At 48.9% G+C, this 12778-nt stretch overlaps 1 protein-coding gene across 1 annotated transcript; it reads left to right on the top strand.

Moving 5' to 3' along the window:
• The first annotated feature begins 264 nt into the window (after positions 1-264).
• TMEM212 (transmembrane protein 212) lies at positions 265-12565 on the top strand. The gene is made up of 4 exons (XM_035133807.2): positions 265-454; positions 3540-3599; positions 5488-5811; positions 6571-12565. The coding sequence occupies exons 1-4, from the start codon at positions 290-292 to the stop codon at positions 6601-6603; spliced, it is 582 nt and encodes a 193-aa protein (XP_034989698.2). The 5' UTR covers positions 265-289; the 3' UTR covers positions 6604-12565.
• The last annotated feature ends 213 nt before the right edge of the window (positions 12566-12778 follow it).

The following is a 12778-nucleotide window of genomic DNA, read 5'->3' as shown; positions in this document are numbered from 1 at the left end:
AAATCCGGGACTGTCCCTGGAAAATAGGGACACTTGGAGGGTTTGCTACACTCTCTGTGGGAATCCCCACCCCACCCCCAGACACAAAGTTGTGCGCAAGGGATGGATCATATTCTTTATAGGGTGTACTAAGAGGCTTTGCTGTCCGAATCTTTTTCAATGCCTTGGGTGTGTTTCATTAAAGGAAGCAAACAACGAGAAAGTATCGTGACTACCGTCTCCAAGACGCTTGGTGTGCCCAGGCTCCTATTGCAAAACCTTGGTGCAAGCAGAGAGCGAGAAGCTCATAATGAACGCAGGCTGCCTTTTTGTGGTGACTGGAAGAATGCTGATTTCCTTTGGGATTCTAAGCATCGTCTCTGGAATTATTGCCTTCTTCCCTGTTCTGTCCTATAAACCGTGGTTTGCTGGATGGAGCGTTCGCATTGCTTCTCCCATCTGGAGCGGAGCTTTGGTAGGCAGAACTGAATTATATCTAAATTTATATAGCTGTATGACTGGGAAAGGTTAGTAATGTTGCTGCTGATCAGCCTCGTTGCTGACATATAATCTGGAACCTTTTAAGGTTCTGGAATTTCTAGAATGGGTGAAAGAAATCCTTGCCGAGTGTAATCTACATGGCTGGTAGCCATTGATAGGCCTCTATCACAAGATGAGGCACATACAATTTGAATGGCTATGTCCATGAACCTTGGGGGGGGCTGGCCCCCTCAAATATTTTCTTGGGGGCAATGGGAGCTCGCCCCCCCCATAATTTGGCTCCTATGTGAGAGAGGGTGAATGCACATAGCTACAGACATCTCCCCTGAATTTTCCATATCGATTTGAAATATCCCACCCAATCGCCAACCTCTGGACTATACTTCTACTAGTGGAATTCAGCCCGTTTAAAAATGGGCGCTAGAACGCTGCTCTGTGCAGCGCCGGCATGGGACGGAGCTTCAGAGGTCTCCGAAGCCCCGTCTCATGCCGGCGCTGCGTGCCGAGGCGGCGGGGGGGAGGAGCGCTTCTCCCCCCCGCCTCCTCGCCGCGCACCTCCCGCATGAGACGGGGCTTCGGAGAAGGTCTCCGAAGCCCCGTCCCATGTCAGCGCTGCTTGGTGAGGCGGCGGGGGGGAGCGCTTCTCCTCCCCCCCCCGCCGCCTCGCCGCGCTCGCCAAGCCAGTCCCCGAGCCAAAGTGCGGCGCGGCGGGTGCTTTTCGCCGTTTGCCTCCCCCTTCGCTCCGGGAAGGCAAACGGCGAAAAGCCCCCGCCGCGCCGCACTTCGGCTCGGGGACTGGCTTAGTGGCGGCGGGAAAAAGGGGAGGAATTCCTTCCCTTCTTCCCGCCGCCGCCAAGCCAAAGCTGGCTTCCCTCGGCGCCCGCTGCCGCTTCGGCTTCCTCGGGGAAGGCAAGCAGGCGGGCTGTCTACCTGCTTGTGTTCGCCGAGGAAGCGCAGTCCCATGCCGGCGGTGCGCAGCAAAGCTGCCGGAGGGGCGCTTCTTTCCCCCGCTGCCTCACCGCGCACCTCCAGCATGAGACTGGGCTTCGGAGCGGCAGTTGGCGGAGCGGCGGTTGGCCGTTGTCCCTCCGTCCAATCCCTGTGTCTCTGGGGGACATGCGCAGTGACCCAGGGACACACGGGACAGCTTGGACGCAGGGACAACTTGGACTTTATTATATAGGATGTTATTTTGGAAGCCTTTGGCCTGGACTGAATGTTCTCTGACTGCGCAAGCATACGGGAAAGAATCGCGGCTGTACAATATGACATCGTATGCAAGAGCTCCATGGTTGTGCAGCCGGTTGTTGCGACAGGAAGTGCAGGATCAGGGCAATCCATTGCACAGCCAGCCACAAGAACCAAACTGGCTTCTTTCGCACAAGCCATTTTTGCTGAGGGCAACTAGGACACCGTTAAGGGCTTTGAAGCAGTCTTGGATCCCTCCTCTCCCTTTGTGTTTAGAGATGAAAACAAAATGTTAGGGCTCGAGGGGAGAAAAAGCAACAACATTATCCGTAAACAAGTGCGCAGTTTTGCAAAGTTTGGGATAGAAAACAAGGTTGCTGGGCAGCACATTTGCAGCAAAGTTGAAATTGATCATGTAACAGTTGAAACTCCCCGGCTGGAGTTGGCCCACTTCTGAGGATGAACTAATCCCTCCTGGCTCTGTTTCTCCCTGTTCCCTCCACCACATGTGTAAATTGAGGGAGTCTCGCTTGGAAAAAGCAGATGGGAAAAGAGGTTTGGCCACTCTTGCCTCCTACATTGACTCGTCCCAGTGTTGCTGTGTTATTTGTTCTGGCTAGAACCCCTCTTGGACCCTGTGCAACCTTTCTTCCTTTCTTTCTGCCTGATGAATTTTGCCAACCGTTCCCCACAACTCCAGATTAGCCTTCCCCAACCTGGCGCCCTCCAGATGTTTTGGACTACAGCATCCATCAGCCCCAGCCAGCACAGTTTCTCCAGATGTTTCTGCTTTCGTTCCTGGGAACTCTCTACACTAGTACATGGTGCCAAGACCTCAATTTCAGGCTCCTTTTGCTTAAGAACTCTCTTCAAACTTCTGTTCTCAGAGGGAAGGGCTGGGGAAGTTGTGCTCCACACTGTGTGTTATGGAGTTCCACAGGGGTCTGTATTGCCCTTGCATGCTTTATTTATTAAATTTATATCCTGCCCTGCATCCCAAGAGAGCTCAGGGGGAGAGGGCAAGCAGCAAGCAATACTACAGTTAAATTGTTTTTAAAGCATATTTAATACGATTCCAATACAGATGCAGTCTGGGAAGATCTCAGCTTAAAAAGCTTCTTGAAAGAGGAAACTGCTTGAAACTGTTGGGGAACTTCATCCAAAGGCTTGGGCTGCAGGGGCGGGGTGGTGGCGGCGGGGGTGGGAATCAGTCAATTTTCAGTTTCTCATTTTTCCAATCTGAAACTCTGTTCTCTGCATTTTTCCAGCAATTCAGGGTTTGCTTGCTTTAAGAAAAAATGTTCGCAAAGATTCTTCAACCATTTTGGTGCAAATTTCTTTTCCTAAACATATTTTTGTACTCAGTTTAAACAAACCTACGCATTTTTTGCAAGCAATTTCTCCTAACGTCATGCATTTTTCGTATGCAATTTTCACTAGCATGTTCACTTTCATGCACATTATCCACTAGTAAATGCATTTCTGTAAACATTATTTGGCTGGAGAACTGCATCGCAAAATCTGGGAATGCAGGAAACCTTTGCCCAACATGGGGCTCAAACCCACGACCCTGAAATTAAGAGTCTCATGCTTTGCCAACTGAGCTATCCTTTATGCCAGCTTTGTGTGCATAGGATTTACTCCCTTAAACAGGATCTATCTGTCCTATAGTAGTAGCCTATAGAAGGGCTTTCTTAAAAATAGAATGAATTATTTTTCATCAGCTTCTGTCTTTGCATGCTACATATAGTGGATTTGTGATTTTTTTTAAGGAGTCTGTTTTGCAAAGTCCTTTGGAGAGAACAAAGGCCTATTAACATTACTAACTTTATTATGTGTAACCATATGTTTTCCCCTCTGTCTGTCTACAGGCTGTTATTGCAGGTGTACTCATTGCTCTGGCTGAGAAACAATGGACCCAGAGATACCTGGTAAATTTATGTGGTTATTCTATACAGTGCCACATTTTAGGCAGCAGGCAGGCAGAGTTAATCCAGGCATAGGCTCTCGAGAGGAAGAAAAGGCACACAGCTGTAGCCTTAAGCTACAGATCAGATAAAGAATACAGGGTTTAAAGCAGGCACACTTTAAAACATTCTACCAGATTTACAAGACTGAGCAGGATCCAGAGATATTTCCTGACTTGAAAGAAGGGAATGTTGTTAGAACCAATAAAATCCATCAAACTAGTGGAACCTTCTTATTTTTAAAAAAATTATTTTTCAGTTTCCTTGATATATGGAAAGTGCATAAATAATAACCCCATCCTCGCAAAATGATCCTTATGGGTTTTTTGCAGGTTTAGGTACATCTCTTGTTCTGCCATAACAAAAGGTGGTTGTTGTTTTGAAGAAAGAGGTTATACCTTACTTTACCCCCAACAAATGCCCCATAAACAATGCATATGTTGTTGTTTTGCAGTGCTACCCTCCCCTGCCATTTATTGTTAATGTTTACTGATTTGCTTTAATTAGTATTGCTGTCATAAAGGCTTTTTAGTATCCTTTTTTTAAAATAAACTATAAACTGCCTTCAGGAAGCAGAGCTGGGGCAGACTTCCTCTGAGACCCTGGTTAAGTTAGAGGAGTCAATAAAGAAGGTTGTGTACACACCATAACTTTAAAGCACATACGAAGCAAATTTTTCTCCTTCAAAGAATTCTAGGCTCTAGAGTTTGCTAAGGATTTCTGGGAATTGTGAGGGGGTAAACCGCAGTGCCCAGACTTCTTTGAGGGCAGCCAGCATTGTGATAATAATAATAATAATAATAATAATAATAATAATAATAATAATAATAATAATAATAATAATTTATTATTTATACCCCGCCCATCTGGCCGGGTTCCCCCAGCCACTCTGGGCGGCTTCCAACAAAACAAAAATTCTAAAATACAGAAATCCATCAAACATTAAAAGCTTCCCTAAACAGGGCTGCCTTGAGATGCCTTCTAAAGGTCTGGTAATTGTTGTTCTCTTTGACCTCTAGTGGGAGGGCATTCCACAGGGTGGGTGCCACTACCGAGAAGGCCCTCTGCATGGTTCCCTGTAACTTGGCTTCTCGTAGTGAGGGAACCGCCAGAAGGCCCTCGGAGCTGGACCTCAGTATCCGGGCAGAACGATGGGGGTGGAGACGCTCCTTCAGGTATACCGGACCGAGGCCGTTTAGGGCTTTAAAGGTCAACACCAACACTTTGAATTGTGCTTGGAAACGTACTGGGAGCCAATGTAGGTCTTTCAGGACCGGTGTTATGTGGTCTCGGCAGCCGCTCCCAGTCACCAGTCTAGCTTCCGGGTCACCTTCAAAGGTAGCCCCACGTAGAGCGCACTGCAGTAGTCCAAGCGGGAGATAACTAGAGCATGCACCACTCTGGAGAGACAGTCAGTGGGCAGGTAGGGACTCAGCCTGCGTTCCAGATGGAGCTGATAAACAGCTGCCTTGGACACAGAGTTGACCTGTGCCTCCATGGACAGCTGTGAGTCTAAACTGACTCCCAGGCTGCGTACCTGGTCTTTCAGGGGCACAGTTACCCCATTCAGGACCAGGGAGTCCTCCACACCCGCCCGCCTCCTGTCCCCCACAAACAGTACTTCTGTCTTGTCAGGATTCAAATGTGCCTTAAAAGTATAGTCCGTACACAGTCTAAGAGAGATGGTTTGCAGCATTATACTGTTCTAGGATCGCAGTAAGATTGCTACAAAGGAGTCTGGGTTTGTAGGGGGGAAAGGTTAGGGCAGATTCACACCATTCCTCAGTCTAAAGCACGTAATATATCTCTGCCATTAGCCAGATATGACAAGATGCTTCTGTTTCCATTCCAGTGGGAAGCCGCTTTCACCTTTGGCATCTTGAACATCATCAGCTCTCCGGTTCAAGGTGCCATCGCCTTTGCATCCCTCCTTCTTGGACCTTATTGCTACTACTCTTTTGCTGGAGTTTCGGGTACGAACTACCTCGGTTATGCTGTCCTTTTGCCCTTTCCTTATGGCAAGTATTCTTCCCTGTGCAAGGACCCTGCGGGCTACGAGTGGTACCACCTGGCGCTGCAGGTACTAGACGCTTGCTCCAGTCTTGCCATGCTCTCGGCATCCTTGGCCATTGTGATCAAACTCACAGCAAGGCTGCTCCAGTTTGGACACTTAAATGTGAGTATTACTCAGTGGCAGGGAAGTAATGATTAAGAGCAGCATATAAGTATTCTTATTTGTTTGTTTCGTTTATTCCATTTAATGCTCATCTTTTATTTCATTGCATTTATATCCTTTCTCCATGGAGCTTTCGGTTTCCCCCTTTCCCCACAACAACCCTGTGAGGTAGGTTAGGCTGAGAAGCAGTGATTGGCCCAAGCTTCGTGGTGGAGCAAGGATTTGAACCCTGGCCTCCAAGGAGCTCAAGGTGGCATACTTCTTCTTTGTTTTATCCTCACAACAACCCTGCGAAGTAGATTAGGCTGAGAGATTGTGACAGGCCCAACGTCAAGCAGAAGTTTCCCAGGTTCTGGCCCAACACACTAACCACTACGCTACATTCAGGGCCGTCTTAAGCGCCCCGGCGCCGTGGAGCAACGGATCCCTCCGGCGCCCCCCCGCCCCGTTTCCCAGCGCGGTGGGTGGGTGGGTGGGCGGGCGCCGCTGCGCAGCGGGCGGGCAGGCACAGCACGGTTGCCGTGGGTGCAGCTGCGCGGCGAACCGGCGGACCGGCCAGCCAGCGGGTGGGAGCAGCTCGCGGCGCCCTCCTGGCGGGCCGGCGCCGTGGTGCCCTGCGCCACCCAGCCTGGCCGTAGGGCCGGCCCTGGCTACATTGGAAGTTGTTTGTTCGGATTTTATCCTGGTCATTGGGCCTGCAAAACATTGTGACCCAGCATACCAGGCACTGCCCACTAACGGTGTATCATCTCCATACAGGGAGAAGCTAACAAGGAAAGACAACCGAGCTGAGCTGCCACATCACATGGGTTTCAGGCTGCATTTATAGCCTGGAGGACGTCAGGGGCTGCCAGCATTAGAAGCAGAAAGGTATCATTCTTGTAGGTTGCTGTCTTGTGTGGCGATCTCTCTCCTACAGGGTTGGACTATCCCCTGAAAGCTAAAGGATTCCTAGGCTTCAAATTGACATTGCCAACCCAAGCTTCCCATTGGCTCCCACTGACCTGGAAGGGCTATAAACACCTCCAGGACATGACACACAGAGGTGGAAGGGACCACGTGGAGCATTCTAGTCCAGCCCCCTGTAATGCAGAAATCTTTCACCCAACGTGGGGCTCAAACCCACAACTTTGAGATGAAAGGTCTCATGCTTGACAGTGGATCTCAAGTTGCGAAGGGCTGGTCTAATGTTACCGGAACTGAATCATCTTTGGTTGGCTGTTAGTATGCAAATCCCTTAACAGCTTGTGACCACTTTGCACATAATAATCGTTCCACAGTTGTACGAAATCAATCTTTTAGCAGCAGCTACACTGTGGAACTCCCTGCCCTTTGACACCAAGCCAGTGCCTTTGCTATTCTCTTTCCAGTACTTGCTTAAAAACTTTTTTGTTTAGGCAAGCTGATCCAATCATGTAGAAGTTACATGGGTTTCAGTCTGTTTTTAGTTCATTGCTGATTTTAACTGGTTTTTTTAAAAAAAACAAACAAACACACACACATTTGAAAATACCTATTTTTAACTGTCTTCCGTTGATAATTTTAACAGTGTGGTTTTTTTTTGTTTGTTTGTTTTTTGTAAACTGCTTCGATGTTTTATTACAATCAAGTGGTGTATAATTTTTGTTAAAAAAATAAAATACCGGTAGAAATAAACATGGGGTCCAGTGTTCTGGGACTACTTCTGCTAAAATGTGCCGCAACTTAACTGTATCTTTTGTGTGTGTGACGATGAATGGCTTTTGGCAAATTAATCTGACTAATTGACAGGTCCCTCTGCTGCCAAATCCTCAGGATTGTGCTCTAAGTTAACTTAGGGAATGGCCACACACTCCTCCTGGCTTGCTGAAATCACTGCACCTGAGATTTGAAGATCTCTTCTTTGTCTAGCAGCCCTTTAACTGAACCTGGGAATGCTGGCCAAACCCCAGATCTAGTTTGGCCACTATCTCCTGGGGCAAAAGAAGACTGAATTCACTTTATTTGTTAGGATGCCCTTATTAAATAGGAAAACAAGGCAAAACACTATTGCTTCCATTTATCTGGGGCATGTGGAGGAAGAAAAGCTTGACGAGGACACTTTTGAGTTAAAGAGATGGGCGTTTGGAAACGAGGACGGGAAATCTGCAGTGCAGAAAAGCAGGCAGCTGTTTACATCTCCCAGAGGCCTTATTTATATTGTTCCTAAATTTTCTGTCCTCTCTGGTCTCATCAGAGGACCTCAGCTGACACTTTGCCATTACCAGGGTCACTGGTTTCTCCTCTGCCCCCCCCTTTTCCTGCTCCAGCTGCAGGATTAACCCTCTGCCTCTCTCGTCGCCGGCCATGCAATGTGAACCCTGCGGCCGCCGCTCCTGCCCTTGAAGCCAAGCGCTGGGCTTAAGTGCCTTGAAAGGCAGGATACTCCATCTCTCACATGACTGAGCATCAGGTTGCCAAACAGCCTGTGATGAGATGAGGCGCTCAGGAGGAGCTCGAGAACTTAACTGCAGCAGATGGTTTGTACTGCGGCTGCTATCTGCCCTATCAGCTGGTTGGGGGCTGATCTGGACCTAGACGGTGCCAGGTTCACTGGGGGTGGTGGTAGTGCTGAAGCAGTGAGCCGCTGTTGCTTACTGGAAGGGAGATGAGGAAGAGAGGCGGGGTGGTGCAAATGCACCAGTGCTGCTTAGCTGGAGAGAGAGGGGTGGTGCAAACAGGCAGCAGCAATGCATCTGCTGGGCAGCTAGCACGGCAATTGCTGAGCAACCTCTGGGAAATGTCAGAGGCAATGGCATGGGGCTACATAACCCAGCATCCTCCGCAGAAAAATTATGATATGAATGTCTATTTCTGCAGCGTGGGAAGGTCTCTTCCAGATGTTAATTGCTTTCATTTTGGCAACAGGGATGCTGGGAGATGTCGCCCCAGCCCCTTCCCCATACGGAAACAGCAACTTAAAAGGGTCCGTCGCAGCCTTTCTGCTGTTGCAATCCCATACCCTAAATGCCCCCTGTTTTTATCCGAGGAATGTTGGAGGGTACTCTAGCCCCGACTTTGAGCTCTTCCTGGGCACACCCCATCTCAGGAGACCTGTTGATTCCCACCCCATAAGTGCAAGCTGCCGTGCTCGGTGTCTTATTGATGAGCCAGGATCAGATCTCTTCCTGCTGCCGGGTGCGACAAGGGTTAAAGCAGCCGCATTTCACCACCCAGCCTGTGTAGCGACTGCCACTGAATTGAGTTAACGCACATCGCAACTCGACACCGAGATGCCAGGGCAAAGGTCAACATTGGGCTCTCTGGAGCACGTTAGTGACCTGGTGCTGTCTCGGCTTGCAGGGGGGAAATCAACACAGTAATGAAGGTTTTGCACTCCACTTGAGCTCTTGCTGAAGCCCTTGCTCAAGCCATAGCTGCCAAGTTATCCCTTTTTTAAAGGGATTTTCCCTTATGCTGAATAGGCTTCCTCGCGAGAAAAGGGAAAACTTGGCAGCTATGGCTCAAGCTATCTGGAATGATGGACTCAAAGGGGTGGCATCTGAGTGCATCTCCTCCACCTTTTCCAGCTCAGGGTGCAAGATGAGTTGCTCCAAAACCCATCTTTATGCTCCAGAGGGTCAACAATGTGCATAGCTGCCAAGTTTTCCCTTTTCTCGCGAGGAAGCCTATTCAGCATAATGGAAAATCCCTTTAAAAAAAGGATAACTTGGCAGCTATGACAATGTGCTTGCATTGTGGTGGCTCAGGCAAGAGAGAAAATGGAGCCACTTACGATAGATTTAATAATATATTAGCGAAGAAGCGAGACACTTTCACGGGGCCTTGCGATGTAACCTGCTTATGAGGGTTTGGAGGCTAAACTGCATGGCATGCATTTAGTTGCAGCTCGACATGCACATGTTTTTGTTTTGTAGATGTTACTCAATAAAAAAGATTGAGGGGGCCCAAGCAGCCTCGGCTCCCTGGAGCCGGCACCTGGGACACGGACCCATTGTTTGCCATCACCAGTTCCCAGGCTCCTGTTGCTTCCTACCTCCCTTCTCAGTTGGCCTGTGATCTTACCCTCCAACATTTCTCCGATGAAAATAGGGATGGGCTAAGGAAAATCAGGACATTCCGGGATCAAATCAGATTCTGTGATCTACACCTGTGTGTTCTCACTCCACTGAGTTTTTAAAGGTCAGATTTTCTGAGCTCAGGAAAGAAGGAAGCCGAGGAGAGGGCAAAATGAGAAGGGAATGTTTTGTTTACAGTGCCATCCAGATGCACCGGAATAGCCTCCACACTGATCTATGATTGCCAGAGTTCCCTGGCAAGAAAGGGGTTGGTTGTTAAATCACCCTATACACTGCAGCTCTCTTAAGAGGGACATGGGTCTCATAAGCAGTCTCAGCACCTGTAAATAGGTGAGTTCCTCTGTCTTGATCTTACTCTGTTTCCCAACACCCACTCCGTGAGGGTTGGCGAACCTGCACCTGATTTCATGCCACTCTTAGCCTAATTTCATGCAAGTGGGGAAAGTCCAGGTGGGAGAGAAAGATGACAAGTAGGGTTGCCAGACTCAATAGATTGCCCTGCTCTCTTTTGAGTCTGGAAACCTTAAAGAGAAACCAGCAGACCCTTTGTTTAATTTCCAAGCAGGGCCATTAAGGCGAACTAGGCAGTTGCCTAGGGCGCCAAAATGGAGGGGGCGCTGGTGTGTCTCCCCACTCGCAAACGCTCTCTCTGCCACCGCCGCTTTCACTCCTGCTGCTGCTTGCTGCTGCAGAAGCGCTTTCCTGCAATGCCCTGCAGGGGGCGCCGCACGATGGAGCCAGAAATCAGGGTGTGTGTGTGTGCTCAAACCAATCAATCGAAGCAGACGGGGGAACCTGAGCACGCGCACACCCAGTTGTTAGGCAGACGGGTTTTAAAAAAGGAAAGGAAAAAAGAGTGAGCGGCCTTCGGGGCAGTGGAGGACACGCTCCACACTCCAGGCTCCTCCCCTCACGTGCCTCCTTGGCCAATCACCGAGCAGGAAGGCAGGGGGGGGCACCAGAAGGTGATCTTGCCTAGGGCGCAAAAAAACCCTAGCACCGGCCCTGTCAAGCAAAGGGTCTGCTGGTTTCTCTTTAAGGTTTCCAGACTCAAAAGAGAGCAGGGCAATTAAAGGCACAGAAGTCCTGTCCTCTATTGAGTCTGGCAACCCTAATGACAAGAGTGGGAAAATTCTGCAACAAGCCAATACAGAGGGAGCAATGGGAAGATTTGGGAAAGCTCTCTGAAAGCGATCAATTCAGACTTCTGGCGAGGAGTAGAAAATGGAGTTGGGGTGGAAAGCTGAAATGGATGGTGTGATGGGAAATTATCACATCATATCTGTGGCAAAAGTGATCTGTCTCCAGACAGTCTCGTGCGGGGTGGGGGGAGAGAAAAAGTGGTGCCCCCCTCGAGAGAGATATTACCCTTGAGCAGAAAGCAGGTTTCTTATGCCCTATGTGGTTCTCCAAGGATGGAAGTTATCATCACACTAATATGCATAGGGGAAATTACTTTAAAAGACCAACTTGATCATCTCCGAGGGAGTCCAGCACACCCAATGGCTGCAGCGTCTTTCAAATTAATCTGCACAGAGGTGGGGAGGGAGGGGGAATGACTGCACAAGTATAGCCCAACAAACTCGTAAATCCCTCACCAATACGAGGTTCCCTTGGAAGGGGCTCTCAGCTTCCACACAAGGCAAGAGACACGTCAGAATGCTTTGGAAAAACCAAAATAACGATAGGCCAACAGCATGCAGATGACACTGACCAAAAAAAAAAAAAAGCGTCTGTGAAAAGCAGAGGGTGAACTTTTATGGCCGTGTGTGTACAGACCCTTAGGAACAGGGTGAGGTGCAGCTGGTGGGTGTACCTTTCAAAAGCAGGCTGTTCCCCCTCCTTCTTTTTCACCTGTCAACCACATGCTGCAAGTACAGTTTAATCTAAATATATGGCTCTGACCTTTTCAAGATCACAAGCTGTTGCTGCGCAAAGATCAAAGCTTCTGGAGTTTTGAAGTGGCGAGGCATCTCATTTCTATTGTTTGTCCAAGCTAACACACCTCTGTTGTGCACGCCGAGACCGTTCACACACCTACGGCAGCCCCCCAGGTGAGCATCCCACCCTCTAGGGTTGCATGTGTGTGTCTTTTGTGTGTGGCGAGTGTGTGCGTTGCAGGGTTGCTGCTGAGCCAGGGGGCCTAATCCGGCCTGCTGCTCGGTTTAATCTGGCTCCTGTGGCAGTATATGTCCTGGGGTAAAAAAAGCTCAACAACTTTGGTCGGCCCTCACGCATGTTCACTTCATCAAATCTGGCTCTCTTTGAAAAAAGTTTGGGTGTGATCTCTGAAAACATGGGGACTGTCTGGGTACTCTCCAAGCATTTACGTTTGTGAGCTGCCAAAACTATGCAACCATCATAATACGTATTTATTCAAGAGGGCCAAAGGTAGAACGGGAATAAGGTGTGAAAGGGTGGTTTAGTTCCAACTGGGGTTGTTAGGCCTTTAACTCCAGCAATCAATAAAGGAAAGTTTAACAGTTTAACAACGTATTTCTTTTCAGTGATTGTACTGAGCAGGATGCGAGGGTTTGCCCCAAGAGGCATCTTGTTGTTGTTGTTTAGTCGTTTAGTCGTGTCCGACTCTTCGTGACCCCATGGACCATAGCACGCCAGGCACTCCTGTCTTGCACTGCCTCCCGCAGTTTGGTCAAACTCATGTTCGTAGCTTCGAGAACACTGTCCAACCATCTCGTCCAATAAGAGGCATCTTATTGATATTTAAAATAAATTGTTTTTCTTCATAAGCAGCTAAAGGCAACAGGCATGGGGCTTTCCCAGTTTACCCCCCCCCCAACACCCCTGTGAGGTAGACTAGGCTGAGAGTGAGCGACTGGCCCAAGGTCATCCAGCAAACGTCACGAGTGAAGGGATATCCCCTGATCCTAAATAGCAAGTGGCTTTGT

This window comes from Zootoca vivipara, chromosome 5, assembly GCF_963506605.1.
Source record: "Zootoca vivipara chromosome 5, rZooViv1.1, whole genome shotgun sequence".
NCBI classification, from domain to species: domain Eukaryota; kingdom Metazoa; phylum Chordata; class Lepidosauria; order Squamata; family Lacertidae; genus Zootoca; species Zootoca vivipara.
Note: the sequence above shows the minus strand (reverse complement) of the source record. Positions and strands in the feature narration are given on the sequence as shown.